The sequence below is a fragment of the Epinephelus fuscoguttatus genome, linkage group LG5 (assembly GCF_011397635.1).
Source record: "Epinephelus fuscoguttatus linkage group LG5, E.fuscoguttatus.final_Chr_v1".
NCBI classification, from domain to species: domain Eukaryota; kingdom Metazoa; phylum Chordata; class Actinopteri; order Perciformes; family Serranidae; genus Epinephelus; species Epinephelus fuscoguttatus.
In genome coordinates this window covers 10,730,031-10,745,869 of record NC_064756.1, presented here as the reverse complement: position 1 = coordinate 10,745,869, position 15,839 = coordinate 10,730,031, and the positions used below count along the sequence as shown (strand labels likewise).

Genomic DNA, 15,839 nt, shown 5'->3' with positions numbered 1-15,839 from the left:
CTGTATGCACGCTATTGTGCATATGTGCTCACATGAGGTTGGCAGTGAATGAGATCTGATCATCTCATTCTCTGTGTAATTCATCTTGTCAAGGTCATTTTCAGTAATAACTGTACTGTCCCGAGAGACTGATGTAGAATGATATCAATTTTCAGCTTGAAAAATGTGACTTGCTTTGAATTTTAATTTGACGTCACTGTTTTTCTCGCTGGTTTTCTACATCTTTCAGAGACCTACCACCAAAAAAATCTGGTGTTCCTCTACTTTATTTTTAGCTGCTGAATTTAAAAGACATTATCATAGCTGTTACATTAATGTGAGTATTTTCACAGCTCTGAATAACAAGATGGCTGTGTAGGAGGTGGGATGTTATCACGTATTCTGTTACTGTACCAAGGGAAAAACCATATCACACCCATATATCTGTCTGTATTCGTCATCCATAGCAGTGTGCTCCTACACCGTATGGTCTCTAGATACCTTTGTCTCTCATCATTGATTTACAATGAACAATTATCTGTGAGCAAATATGTCCTTGCTGGCTTATCCTTCATTCAGTAACCTTGAGCTTTCCACATAGAGGTTCATTTGGTATCACAATACTCCACTGTTTCCAATAGTCTGTCATCTCCTTCGCTCTGCACATTTTGTATGAGTTTAATCAGATTTTGTTATTCGTATTATCCTCCAAGTGTTAGTTTTTTTTTGTTTGTGGGTTTCTTATAGAGCCTGGCTGTTGTTTAATGCATCTGAATAAGAGTCACACGTATTATAGCCTGGAAAGGCTACGAGTTAAATAAGTTTTAAACATTCAAATGTATGCTGGTAAGTGGTTACTCACACTCTTGATTATGCTGTTTTTCAAATCAATGTTTCATCACCACATGCAGCTCCCAAACAAAGATTATTGCTGTGCTTTTTGTACTTTTATTATTATGCCCATAATACAGCCTACACAAGATGAGCAATTTATCCTGACCTTTTTCCTTTTATCTCCTCTACCCTGTATTAAGGAAGGACACACTGCTTATGTTGCTGCAACAAACTGGAACGCACAGCACATTCCCATGTGTGCACTCACACACGCTCAGACACTAGGCTGTATAATTTATTTATGTCCACATACCATAGGCTACTGTAGACAAGCAGGAACCCAGGATACAGACAATAGACTCATGCCACTCAGCACGCAGATGCCAAAGAAATTATGCGGCGTGAATTTAACCTGCATTAGGTGTATAAACAAACAGATAAAAATAACACAAGCATGACTGGGTGGTTATATTTTAATAGCTCTTGGATCATATAAAAAGCATTGCAGAACTAAATAAAGACATATAGATTTTTTTCCCCTCCTGTTTGCAGGAAACTGGACACCGTGTAGCTCTGTTTCCTGTGGCAAGCGGCTGTCTTTCAGTCCAGCTGATAGCATAGTGCTGAGTCAGCATTCTGTGTTCACAGTGCTCATCCTTTGTTTTGACCGTGTGGTGGTGGATAGCACTAGTCTTGACCTCGGTGTAAGAAGCACACAGCTGGGAACATGCACTCTGCAGGCTGCAGTCAGTTTCCATTCAGTTGATTCAGGATGTGGATATTTTCCCCTCAGCATTCCTTTAATGTGATTATATAGCGAGTGATTGAGCCATAATGATCCGTTCTACTACAATTGTAAATATAGACAACTACTAAGGGTGCCTCTTTGCTGTCAATAATTGTTAAGCATAGAGGAATAGATTTGTGTAGTCTGGTATTTATTTGTCTGTATTCATTTGAGTGAGCAGAGAGCTGTCATGTCCATCAAGGATGCTTCCTCGCATAGGTCAAGGTGATGTTATAAGACTGCATATTTAACGATCCCAGTAAACAAACTGTGACCAATCAAGGACAGGTATCAGCTACACGTAACTGGACCCGAGCGAATCACAGAAGCGTGAGAACTAAGAATCTCATGTTGAAACAACTGTAGACTCATTCATAATCTACAAGCGGATCATGGTATTTCTCCCCTTTTTCATCTTTGTCCACTGTAATGAGCCGTTCAGGCTGACTGGCTGGCCCTGTGCAGTTGTCTTTGTCTGTGTTCAAGGTGCTTTGTAGGAAGACAGCCCACGTCATGAAGTGCAAGGCGATCTGGCCTCTCAGTAATAATTGAAAGTATTTCCATTTAGCCAGTCCTTTACCATTCAGTCACACAAAAGGCTTCAAAAATAGAAGCAAAGCTGCTCCGCCTGTATTTATCAGTGTTCTTGCCGTCTTCATTAGCCCTGGCCTGTGAAATATTGGACAAATAAGAGAACAGAATTACCCACAGCAAGCAGCTCTACTAATGGTGACTCCACTAAATGCCATATTGTTGTTTCATTTGCTTTGGAAAGCAATAGTTGCAAGAGAACATCAAATCAGCAGAATCAAAAAGTTGTTGTGATGTTGATAAGGGGTGTGAATCACCAGAGACCACAAGGTACAATATCATCAGGATGCAATACAATACAATGAGATTGCGAGTATTGCAATAACATATAATGCCGAAAGGAAAACTTTGTCAACATTTGTTTTATCTAATCAGATAAAGTTTTAAAAATAATGTCTCAATCATTTTTATTCCAGCAAAATGTGTCTCATGGACTGAAAAAGTAATGAATTTTATTATGCTAGTAAGCTGTAATTATTATAATAAGAATATCTATACTTGGAGTCCATGTATTGATACAATATTGACACACAAAATATCACAATACTATGCTGTATTGATTTCACCCATCCCTAATGTTGATCATGAAATTACTTTTTGCCTTTTTCTTGCATGCTCGTGAAATTTAGTCTTTGTATTATTTCAATTTTTGGACGGGTGACTCATTCATTTCTGAAGGACTTCAACATTTCAGCTCATTTTCCTTCATTCTGTGTGCCTGATCACATACTTGTCCACTTGTCTCTCTAGCAGGCAGACTGAAAGGTCATCAGCTCCAATAAATCAGATGTGAGGTGACTTAATGATGAGGCTGAGGGCATGATGGATGATCTCTGATGTGTTTTAATGTGGTGAATGGCAATACTTCATATGGATTTTGGCTTGTCAAGTAGCCACTATACATGTGTTGTATGCATTTTAATCAATACGTAGTTGTTACCACGTTATTTGGTTTTGGCATCCTCTGAATGTTTCTTGCTTTTGCGAACAGAGTGGGAGATCATGCTGTTTCAGTTTGTCTTAAAGCACCTCTCCATAACTCCCATCTTCTCCAGGACATCTGTTATCTTTGTTCTTCTGTAATTTTTTGGATTTTATCGGTATGAAATATGATAGTCACACAGGGCAAAGTCTACATTTGGTTTTGTTGTGTTTTGGGATATTTTAATCAATGTTATTGATAGAAAACATTTATCTTTTTTTCATCAATGGCTTTCACATGTTTACTTAAAGGTTTGCCTACTTTATTTGATGACACTAATTTGTAGGATGTGATTTCAATTCAAAGACGCTTCATCAAATGCTAAATTAATATGTTAATAACACCTTTTTATTTTTAACTGCATTGCTGTATGTACCTCACTAGAGCTGAAACAACTAGTTGAGTAATTGTTAAGGCGATTCACTGAATAGTAACTGATAGCTATTTACTCGATTACTTGTTAGAGTCCAACTAGCATTACCTTTTGATAGCTTCTCTGTTGTGAGTGTAAAGTGATGGCAACTCAATATCTGTTAGTCAGACAAAACAAGAAGTTTGAAGACGTCAATTTGGGCTCTAGGAATTGGGATCAGGTTTTCACTATAAAAAATGAAAATGATCAGGAGATTAATCATAAAAGAAAGTTAGTTGCAGCCTTACACCTGCACTCCTACTGTAATGTAAATCAGTTAATAATGACTGTCTGATAATAAAAAGATTATATGGAAGCATCAGTGTAAATGTGATAAATACACGTGTCAGGTGATCTGCTGTTTCCCCCACTTTGCCTGTAAAGATGCAGCCAGTCACTCAGCAGTACACACTCACATGTTCCACATAGTGAAACCAAGGCCCTGAAGGGTGAGAGAATAATTTGCAGATTTCAGAAATGTGGCAGAGGCTACAGTTTTATTGTTAAGAATAGGAGTCATTTTTTTAGAAACTTTAAATTAGTGCCTCTAGTTTCAGGGCTGTCACCAAGGTGTATTGGCAGCCTTGCAAATGTAACACACTGCAGAAGAATCAAAGCAGCCGTCACTAAGGGACTAAAAGGAACTTGAATCTAAAATACCCAGCTGTTAACGCCTAAGTGCTCTGATAACTTCTGCGGTTGCTGAACAACATATTTACTTTATCCGCTGTAATTAGAAAATCCCCAAGATAACTCCTGGTGTGTGGCTGTTTAGCCTGTGATGAATACCGTGCATGACCTGTGCTTTGTGCTCTGCCTTAAGCATCCATTCAATGCAAAACATATGCAATGTGAAATCGGTAGAATGATATTTCAATGACACAGAGTCTGTGGATGGAGGTCTCATCCTGAGTTCAGTTTAGAGCCAGAGTATTGATCTCACAAGAGGGGCTGACAAGAACCACAAATACTGGGACAAAAAAAAAAGTGATGCTCTCACAGTAGGGCCTCGATCAGATTTATGGGGGTTTAAAAGGGAGAAGCTTTGCAGGGTCAGCCAGCCATGTCGCGCTTGTTCCGCTTATTGGCTGGAATGGTAGCATGATTTCCTGTTTTAGGAATTAAATATTAGAAAATGAATAACTTTTGCTTGTATATGTTGACAGTGTGTAATTTTTTTCTATGCTAAAATGAGGAGGATAATTTCACTTTCATTGTTCAGTTATCAGGACCACAATCGCATGTTTGCACACACTTTTACATTGTGTGCATGGCCGTGTTAGTATGGCTACATTATAAAGCAGTGCACACCCCTGTGTGAAATGCCAGGGACTTATCTGGATATGCTCAGGAATGTGACAAGGGACTGAGGTGTTAAATCCGGTGAAGATCGAGGCATGTGAGGCTGTGCCTGCGCCTCACTGGGAATGAAGCATCGTCAGCGAAAGCGTAACGGCGAAAGCAGCTTTATCATTTTTTCCTGCTTTATGTGAGCTGAAAAATGTCTCTCTGTCAGTCTTCAAGTTTATCCACAACATGTATGGGTTTGTTTGTATCTGTCTGTATTTATCTTTGGCTGCAAATTGATTCAGGACTATCCCACAGCATATTTTCTCTCCACAGTGTTGGCATGTTAGATGGCAGCACACTGAGTCAGGCTGTCAGAACTAATTGAATGCATCATTTCATTGTGTGTTGTTGGATATCAGAACACTGTATATGGGATTTGGATGCTTGTTACATAGTATCTATAGCTGAACAATTAAAATAGATACTGATACTGAAGTACTCTCTAAGCTTAGTGCTACTACAGACAGCATCTCTCAGTAGATTGCTTATACAGTAGCTGCTGTTTGTCTTCCCTCTGATTATTCTTGTCATATAGCCAACATGTACTGTAGCCCACATAGAGTTTGCAATTTCCAGAGTTATATCACAGCCAGAAGCACATAATCAGCCGAGCACAAAAAGTGTGCAGAAAGTTGTCCTGTGCTATCGCTGTAGAGAACTTCCAGTGTGTCACTGTACATGGTGATGGGCTGTACATGTACAAGGACAGTTTCTTCATGTAGTCCTTTTTTCCCCTGTTGGCTAGTATGTACAGTATCTCTACAAAAATGTTCTGGTGTGCAGTTATTAATAATCCACATGCTTGTCTGTGTGATTCATAAGCTCTTGGGCTATCTTCTCTCTGTGTACACGCTGTTAAGGGGGTCAGAGTTAAGCACAGAAAGCTACTGGGGCTTCACTGTTGGTAGGAAAGTTTGCATAAATTTACACACATACATGGCAATTCCCAGCTTGATTTGTGAATCTGAAGAATGACTAGTTTTTGTGTATGAATGTATACATTGCATCCAGGATCTGCATTTGCTCCGAGGTTGACTTGCAAATCAGATCATCAATCAAAACAAGTATATTAATTGCCATTTGCTTTGTTTAAGTAACTGTACAGCATGTGTATTTGTTTTCTTATGTGTATCTGAGTAAGTAAGCAAGCGCGTGTTTGCTCGACTGCACAGGTTTTTCATGCATGGGCAGTCGCTGAGCATGAATATTAACCATCCTATGGGTATGACACTATATTGTACCCTAAATCCTGTTTGACATACAGTATTGAAGCATTCTTAGAGGGATAAGAGAGAGCACATGGTCAGTCAGTCATGTTGGTATTATCATTAGCAGTTGCTCCTACAGGGAAAAGAAGGGCAGATAAATATCAGAGAAATCTCTGTAACCGTCAGGCTAAAGAATCACTGACTGGGTTTGTCCTAGAGGACCACATTAAAAGTGCCAAAAAGTCTACATAAATATTAAGTATTTAGAGGTAAGATTATTACATATCTCCGTACTCTAATCTACTATAACTACAGTAAATAGTCATGGTAAACTCCACCCTCCTGGCACCACAATCATTCACCACACGCCAAGGAGGATACTTCCCACAAACTACCATCAGGGCTGGAAAATTCTGGTCACCATATAGTTTAGTTTAGCTAGATTTACTAAAATTAGTTACTCAAATGACCTGATGCTGAGCTGTTTAAGACAGATCTTGCACATGTGGAAAGCAGCTGAGCACAGTAACATTTGTGTGCTACAGGCTTTAAAATAAAAAGAAGACACATTTGTGGAGCTGTGATCTTGCAACTTAGCTAGTGTGATGGTGTCAACTCAACAAGAAAATATGTTATATAATAAGAAGGCCTCCCAGAATTACAGGAGACATGAACGTCTCAAGATTACAGCTGTAAAAATCCAATAAGCCTGTTTAATAGATATCCTATTGGCTGCTTCAATCTTAATTGACTGTTGTGGACTGGCTGTGAGCCATTAAAAGTCCAGACAAATAAAAAAGTCAGTCAGACAGCCACTGAGGGACGCAAAAAGGTAAAATTGCATTGGCTGTTATTGCAAAGCTGCTCTCTTGTCCTGGATTGCAGTGGTTCTGAACCACAGCACCTGTGAAGGGATTTTAAATGCACCCCCTTTTAATATTCTACAACATTCTTTGCTACGAGTCTTTTTAATAATTCTGAGCAAAGTTGTCTGCTCGCTCTCTCTCACCACACCTGCTTTTCTCAGATGTTAAATCACTGATGCAATTTCCTCTGACGCAGCGGTGAGTCAGCGATAATATATCAGTTTCATACTATTTTTAGTGTTTTTAGCAGGTCTTCTCTGTAATTTTACCAGGGCAACACTCTATTTGGCTCACAAACACCTAAAAAGGGCAGTGGATCCATATCAGATATAATCCTAAGAGTTGTATGTTCATAGCATTTATGCAGAGGCTCCAGTGACTTAAGTGCAAGCATATTCTTTTTTAGGTTTTAAAATGAGTGTTTACATACTGCAGTGATTTTCTCCTTAATCTATTTGATCCCTCTGTTATTAGCAGTGGGGTTTGTTCTCTAAGGCCTATTCTACGGCTTTCATCCTTTTAATATCGCTGGTTTAAAAATCAAATTTGTTCACTATTTTAGAAATATATTTAATCTTACCCCTTGCAGCTGTCTGTAGAACATTACTTCGAGTAGCTACAGAGAGAGTCCTTGGTAGTTTCTGAAAGACATTTTTAAATTACGTTTTAATTACAGCACACCACATCATTTGATCTGAATTACAGCTAATTCAATAGATTGGGCGTTTCACAAGGAGAACTTGTCCTCTTTGTCCTTTATGATTTCTCCAAGGGGCGAACAGCATAACACCAGTCAGAATAATTATCAGAACAAAGCACGGATGGCTGTTAGCGTACACTGCTCTTTAAACACTCCAAGTGATTGTTGCGTTCTGATAGATTTCTGTTGCCGCACTGTCAGTCCGTGCCATGGGGTGTTGTGCCTGGATAAAATGCCAGCCATGCAGAATGGTAATGTGATGTCACCAGGGCAGGCCAAGTACTGTCAGGCTGGACGAGCTCTGCTGCTGAGTTAGCTAGCAAACAGGAAGAGAACATCAGAGCTAACGAGATCAGTTATTCTTCAAAGCAGGATTGTTTTGTTACAGTTTGTGCAGGAATTCAAGTCAAATTTAAAAGACACAAAAGGAGGACTGCATGTTAAACATACTACATACATACTATAAAGAGCTAATAAACTGCACTGCATACTGGTTGACACACAAGATCTCCTCCCCCTGTCCCAGCTGAATCAGAACAAAGATAAACGGTGATGGTTGCAGTATCATTTGGATGCAGTTTTTATTGTGTGCATGAAAGTAATCAGAAAGATTGGCATAAATTCACACTGCTTTAAGAGATATATAATTACTTCATTTAAGCCAATATAGCAGTGTGAGTTATGGTAGATAATAAAATCCCATTTAGCATCAGCTCGCAGAAATGACGTTGGGATTCAGTTTATTAGGTGATCCAATTAATTTAAGAGACCTTCAGTGTGGGTAACGTATTCACCACACCATCGCAGTTCTCACAGGGTCCCGTCCATCATAATCTAGAGAGGAGGAGGAGGAGGAGGAGAAAGGGAATGAAGGGGGGATGAAAGGGGGTGGTGAACAATATCCTCTCTCAGCAGCGAGGTCAGATCTCCCAGGTGTTTTCAGGTAATCATTAAGGACCATGGGAACCAGGGTTGCTGCTTTCTCATCACTGAGCTGCCTCTCACAGAGGCCATGGTAACCTATTTGTTACTGGAATTGATTTGCTGTGCTCTTTGTCAGAAGACATATCCGAATGTAGGTACAAGTGTGAAGGTTAAACATTGTTTTTTTGTAGTGGGTGTTTTATAATAAAGCTGAAAAACACTTGAAGGGTCAAACAGTACTTGCTTTATTTGCTTTAGAAAAAGAAGAAGTGTTTTTCTGAGAAGACTCCTTTTACTTTTTAGTGTCATTTCCTCCTGTAAAGACAGACATGTGCATCCAAACCTATCTGGTGCCCTTGTTATATGATGTAAGCAGAGCTTCTTACATAATAAAGTTTTTTCCTTGCACGTTTTTTTTCTTGCATGTCTGAGATGTACTTCAGAAGTCATGTCCAAATATGAGAGGGGATTGAATTAGATATCCCTCGGGCTTGTTTCCCTTTTTTGTACAGCTGATCTCTGTAATGCCATAAAACCATGCCCAAAAATTGAATAATAAATCTTCATACCATCGTGATTTCCACATTAAGTCAGACCTCAGGTCTGAATGTTGAAATGTGGGAAAGCTCTTAAAACAAACTTGAGGTCAAAACTTGACCTTCACATTCTGCACTGTTTGAAATAGTTCCAGGTTGTGACTGTTGTTTCAAAACTTCCTTACTTAACATCAGAGAGCATTTTGATTTTGTCCAAATGAAAAAACAAAGGGAGAAACACCGGGGATGAGAGCAGATACAAGCAGGTCAGGCAGGCTGTCTTACCTGTGTGTCGCATCAGCTGGTCGCAGCGATAATAATCTGATCCTCTGCACACACAACAATGGTGTATGCAAGTTGGTATGCCAAGGTTGCTGAGCTTAGTGTCTTTATCTTGACACCACAGTGCACACAATGCACATATACATGATATTTTTCAAAGGATGGCAACTAACATATAGATTGGCCTTGTGTTTTTATTTTCTCCATTTATTTCATTCTATAAAATGCCCATCATTGAGTTCCTGGAGCTCAAAGTAGTGTCTCAAAATGGCTTGTTTTGTCTGATCACCAGTCCAAACTCCAAAGATACTCAATTTACAGCGATAGAGAAAAGACAAAATGAGCAAATCTTCACATTTGAGGAGCTGGAACCACCAGATAAATTAAATACATCTTTACTGTTCATGCAAATGTATTCATGCATTTGGCCGAAATCTTTAGCCCTCCTAAGGACTTGCTACAGTAGACACTTGACCTCTATAATTATCACAATACAGTCGACCTTTTGATATGATCAGATTTTTTTTTTTTTTTTTTTGCAGTTTGTCCAGATTACAAAGAATTCAAGTCACTGAGCAAACCTAACTACTGTCTAACAATGTGATTAAAATGTGTGTAGTTTTCTCACGCCCTGTCACCTCGTGATCACTGGCGTCAGATGAGTCAACGTCCTATTACTCTTTAACCTACGGTCTTAATCCATTCAACACTGTGTGTGTTACCCAGTCAGCACCATTTAAATTCCACTATGACTGCTCAGTTCCTACAGGTGCACCAAGTTATCTTTAATTAAGAGCAACTTTCTGTGCTTTATCAAAAGATCATAAGGTTCCTGCCTGAGTCACAGCAAAAATTAGCTTTGTTTAAAGTACGCTGACAGAGACAGATGAACATGCCTGCTTGCACATATCCTCCTGAGAATGGCCTCAAGGTGTGTTTCTGTCTGTGTGTATCTTAAGATGTAGCCAATTTAATATTTGCCATAATACAAAAGTTCATGGCAGACGAGGACAGTAATTAGTCGGCTTGCCTGTGAAGTTATTAAAAGTCATTCCTTGATGATGAGCAAAGTGTATAAGGGAATACTCCCTGCAGAGGTCAGCAGCCAGTTTGACACTATGTGCTCCGTGTAGGTAAGTTTGTAGAAAGTTTACTTCTAATGAGCTCTGCTCTGAGGACCATCTGGAAAAGCGGAAGTTGAAGTGGTTGTCAAACCACGTCCATACAAAATCATCCCACGTAAATTTGTCATAACGGCTTTGTGCTCACAACAGTATAATTCAATAATTATATATTATTCATTTGTTTTGGCAGCATTCAGAGCTGTTCTGCATTAAATGGACTTAAGCCATGTTTCTTTTGTCAATGCTAATTAAATTATAATTAAACATAGTGGGTCGACAGAAATAATTAACTGTATTTATGCATGTGTGTGTGTGTGTGTGTGTGTGTGTGTGTGTGCGCAGTGGGAGCTGCTGTGGTCCCTCATCCTCCTCTTCACCTTCTGTCTGCTACTGGTCTGGTTCTACTTCTGGTGGGAGGCGCATAACGACTACAATGAGTTCAACTGGTGAGTACGTAGTCAGATTGAGAGCTCCTGTGTGCCTGTCAGGTCGAGCTGAAGCCACACCATATTGTTTCAGCTATAAACAAATTCTATCCATGCTCGCCTGTTTGTTGATTTCCTAATCGTCAGTGCAATCTGTCCTCTGCCTTAATCTGAGCAGAGACCACCCAGCCCCCCCACAGATTACACCATTACATAATGGGGATGGCTCACCCAACATTTCCTATACTGTAGATGTCTCACCCCCGCGCCACTTTTACGTGACGACAAGGTTATGTGACTAAAAATATTGTAATCTACCAAAGTAGGACTAATTTCAGACGTGTAAGGAGCGTTCATCTGTTTTCACTTGCATGTTTTAAGCAAAACCTCACCTAAAATGTTCCTTTTAAGCGCAAACAATCCCATAATTTCTTACAAAGAGTGCTGCCGAAATTCAAATTTAGATACTTGAAAGTACAAACAAATAATTGAAACACCCTTCAGAGCATTGATGGACAGTTTCAGCATCCCTCTAGATGTCAATGAAACAGCTCTTTTAAGACATTTTTTCTCCAAGCAGTTTAATTTAACAGTAAAATCTGATGTTGATTGTAGTTTTTTGTTCTGCATGTTCTTGTACATGCTGTAATTCACTGCTGTTGTGTCCTATAATGTCACATACCCAGGTCTTTCTCTCCAACTACCTTTCCCTTCCCCCTCTCCACCTGCTCTCAGTAACCTCTACAATGTCACCTTTTCCTCTTGTTATCGTCTGTTGCCACTTCCTCTTCTCACAGTCCTTTCCCAATACAGTTTTTCTGTGATATCCCAGCCCCATTTTCCTCTCCTTTATCCCTTTTATATTTACAGCCTTTTTCTCAGCAGCTTGTCCTCCCTGTATACACTATTCCTCACCCTGACCCTTTTTTATCAGCAATCTGACCAGTGTTTGTTTATCTCTGGATGTCAGTTGTGGCATACAAACATTCGCCATTCCTGTTTAATAGGAAATGTACAAATTTCCTGCATTTTCCTTCCTTCCTTCCTTTTTGGCTTCCACAGATAATCACTCAGATGACATTCCTGCCCTCATGTGCTCCAGTGATTTAGCAGCAGGGAGTGTCCGAGTCCATCTGCAGTATAAATTTATTCACAAAGGGCTAGGAGCAGCAGCACTAAGTGACCCTGCTGTGGCTCTGTGCCACTGGAATTACTGATAAGGCTTTGAAAGTAATTAGTGCTGTGGGCCCTGGCTGTCATGTCAGAACACACATGAGCACATGCATACACTTGTCTTTGCTCTGCAGAAGAGAAGCTATTGATACACCCAGTGTCATTCTTTTGAGCAATACAGCTCAGAGCGACATCGATATATTAGTATATTTGTGTGTGTGTGTGTGTCTGTAGAACTATGTTTGGCTGCATCTATCTATAAAAAGAAAATATGACAAGCAGTAAACGCAGCAACAAAGATAACCAGCCTGCACTTGTTTCCCTACCAACGCTCTGAGACAGAAACCAGCAGTCAGTAATTTACTGCCCAACCATTAATAAAACAATCACATAATGGTCTGAATTCCCCCTGCACCCCAACAATTGTGTCTGTGGTCACTGAGGCTGCCGTCTTTGTTGTATCTGTTAGCTTTATTGCAACAATAAAGCATTAAGCTTGAGGGTACTTGATTTGTATCTGCATGCAAGGCAAAGATCTTTGGAGACAGCAACAGTCTAGTCACTCACAAAGCTTGTATCTGTTTTTTTTGTGTGTGTGTCCTTGTTTTTCAACTCTCCACTTACCTGCCCTGCAGATCTGTTGTGAACTGATAATGCCACAGGCCCTTAAACTCACATTACCCTGCTATTTATCTGTGAGAGAAAGCCTTCAAATAACTCCAGGCTGTTATTGTCAATATGACATATGTGTCATCATTTACATTATTGTGAGTCAACTTAAGCTTTGTTTATACCAGCGGGTGACACGGTGGCGCTGGCCTCTCTAGATGTCATGTGAGCTACGAGCATGCTCAACATGTTGTTCGTTGCAATATGAAACAAAAAATTCTGTGGATAAGCAAGAAGTCGGCGAGTAATAACAAAAGATCATTGCATTGGAAGAACACTGCCTGGCAACTGTAGTAAACACCAACGTAGGGCAAACATTGCGTGTGTGTACTGTAATATTTACTGTCACTTACCTCCAAGTCAAAATTATTGTAAACTGCTTTGTTCCCCCACTGGGTTACCACTCTTTCCATGAGACTGTTTTAAGCTTTTACTCTCTCTAAGCTAAGCTCTCATATTCTTTCACACCCTGCTGCAAAAAGTCTCTGCTTTCCTCAGTCTGATGGGCTGTTTTTTTCCCGAAATTCAAGGCCACTGACTGTCCTTGTGGTCTCTAAATGAGGAGTCGTAAAGATGTGTGTGCAGGTGAACGTGCTCGGCCAGTCTGCCCTCAAAGGCGTCCATGTTTAACTGAAAAGCACAGCTCACGATTAGGCACCCAGTTACAAAATTCAGTGCACGATCAAGCTACACAACAACCTTGGGAGCCTTCGTTCGTGAAGTAAAAGAAGTGATAACACAATTTTTTAGTGCGCCAGCACACTACAGCAAGCATAAACCCAGCTTTACAAGGCATGGTTGGTTCAAAGAAAGTAAAAATGACAAGGATCTCACACAAATAGACTCAGCTCTCCCAGGCCTTCACACCTGTTGATGATGATTAAGTAAAGGTGAGCTCTCTGTATGAGTACTGTTGTTCACTCCCTTGTTCCTGCAGGTTCCTCTACAACCGCTCTGGGGAGTGGAGTGATGGCACTGTTCCCATCCTGGCCACCACCGCTGCTGGCTTCACCTACATTGCATTTTTAATGGTCAGTCCTACATCAAATATTCACTGTGGAGTTGTTTAACATGTCGTGTTTTTCTTTGTGCCTCAGTCTTGATTTAGCAGCTTTTGAATTGTTTTCCATCTCGCCAGACATAGTAACCGCCGGTCACGTGGTGATGTTGTGCAAGTTGAGATCTGTGCAGCAGCGAACTTGTTTTTGAAACTTGTATTCTTTTGTATGCATTTCTCTTTTCAGGTTTTAGCACTTTGCCACATTGCACTTGGGCAACAGTTGAATTTGCACTGGCTCCATAAGGTAATGTGCCAAGTATGTGCATGTGTGTGTGTGTGTGTGTGGTGGGGGTGTGGTGGGGGTGTTTACACACTAATCTGTTGGCTTTGTGCCCGCATGTGTGCTCATTCATTGCCGATCAGCTGAACTTTTCCTGAACTTATCGTTTGGATCGCGTTGTCCCAGGAGGGTTGTGAAAGCCCAGTAAATGACCTGGTCTAAATTGCTATCAGCAAATCAAACACAACCTCCAAACACTGTGTGGGGTGTGAAAGGGCTATTTGGGGTTATTCAATGTTGTGTGTGTGTGTGTGTGTGTGTCTGTGTGTCTGTGTGCTGTCAGTCCAAAGTGACAGCCTCCCTGATTTTCTGTATCTCCCCCTCTCTTGTCTACACAGATAGGAGTGACTGCTGCTCTGCTCACCACCATTGTTGGGGTGATATCTGTCAATCAAACATGGGGGCAAGAGTGGGATGTCATACCCATCTCCCTGCAGGTCAGCACAACACTGAGACACAGGAAAAACCCCAAAGCCACTTTTGATGGCTTGATGTCAGGTTTGAGTGTTGCGATACACAGAGTGGAGGCAGTCTTATTTTTACATAACCTAGAGTTTGACCATTGGCTTTTGGGCACTGGATAAAATAATTTAGCTGTTACCACTTTCTTTTTTGGACAAGGAAGTTTATTAAGAAACTCTGCACTTGTTTGAGCTACAGGTGTAAATCACAACTTTCATGTTTCTACATTGCATCAATAATATTGAATCATTGATCACTGAATCGATATTTCAATTCAGATCGATATATAGTCGCACCCTTAGTATGAGCCTGGTATCAACCTGATATCCATAGACCAGTATCTATAGTACATTTTTTTCTTCTCTTGCAAAAAGCATACAGTGTGTATAATTTACACGCATGTCATAAATTATGAATGTGATTAAAATTCCATTTTTGGCATTGCTTTACAGAGAAAAAGTGTAATGATTTTAACTGCACATACTGCGGTAACACAGCACTGAAGCCACATTTATCCTCCTAACACTTCACAGCTAAACGACGTCCAAGGAGTTGTGAGAAGCTTATAATTAGTGTGTCCCTGTGAGGTTATTGCACCACTATGAATGTGTGATTGAAGTGGACCCGCAATTCCACTGAAACTGATGCCATTCAAATTGAGCGCCTCTTCAAATTATAGCTATTATCTCTGAATAGCGTCACCATTGTCTTAACCCCAGATAATGTCTGTTATCCATGGCAGCCTGTCTTTATCTTTGTTTTCCTTCTCTTTTGCTCATTGTCATCTCTCTTAAACTGTGATTCTCTTTCCTTTACCTTCCTTTGTCTCCATTTCTCTACATCCTTTTTCTCTGTGTCCTACCTTCTTTCTCCTCACTCTGTCCAGGCCACAGGTCCTTTCCTGCACATAGGGGCTCTTGCTGCGGTCACAGCGCTGTCTTGGATTGTGGCTGGACAAGTCGCCCGCGCAGAAAAAACAGGTATGCTCACTTCTGCAACGCAGAGGACAAGTTACCTGCCTTAAGCGTCTGCCACGCACACATACACGCACGGGAAGAGTGGTGAATGATTAACACTGTGTAGACAGAGGCCAGGACCTCCACACAGGGTGTCGAAGATAACGAACATTCCTAAGGGCTCATGTGATGTTTTCCAACCAGGACACCTTGGATTGTTTTCTCCTTGAGTGCAGGAG

General features: G+C 40.4%; 1 protein-coding gene and 1 long non-coding RNA gene across 5 annotated transcripts in view; one reads left to right on the top strand and one right to left on the bottom strand.

The window, feature by feature from the left end:
* Positions 1-15,839, top strand: part of gdpd5b (glycerophosphodiester phosphodiesterase domain containing 5b) — a 51,486-nt gene that overhangs the window by 21,453 nt on the left and 14,194 nt on the right. For all 3 annotated transcript variants that reach the window (XR_007449335.1, XM_049575882.1, XM_049575883.1), the window contains exons 3-7: positions 10,918-11,021; positions 13,780-13,873; positions 14,087-14,146; positions 14,521-14,619; positions 15,531-15,624. Coding sequence is in view for 2 of the 3 variants with exons in the window: in XM_049575882.1 (XP_049431839.1) it covers positions 10,918-11,021; positions 13,780-13,873; positions 14,087-14,146; positions 14,521-14,619; positions 15,531-15,624 (451 nt within the window). In the remaining variant the exon portion in view is untranslated. The remainder of the gene's footprint in view (positions 1-10,917; positions 11,022-13,779; positions 13,874-14,086; positions 14,147-14,520; positions 14,620-15,530; positions 15,625-15,839) is intronic.
* Positions 1,280-15,640, bottom strand: LOC125888502 (uncharacterized). Of its 2 annotated transcripts, XR_007449337.1 has the most exons (4): positions 15,507-15,587; positions 7,847-8,025; positions 7,590-7,650; positions 1,280-2,269 (listed from the first exon to the last, which is right to left on the bottom strand). It is a non-coding gene; the product is annotated as an uncharacterized LOC125888502 (long non-coding RNA). The 2 variants fall into 2 exon arrangements; XR_007449336.1 differs by lacking the exon at positions 7,847-8,025 and having other exon boundaries at positions 15,507-15,640.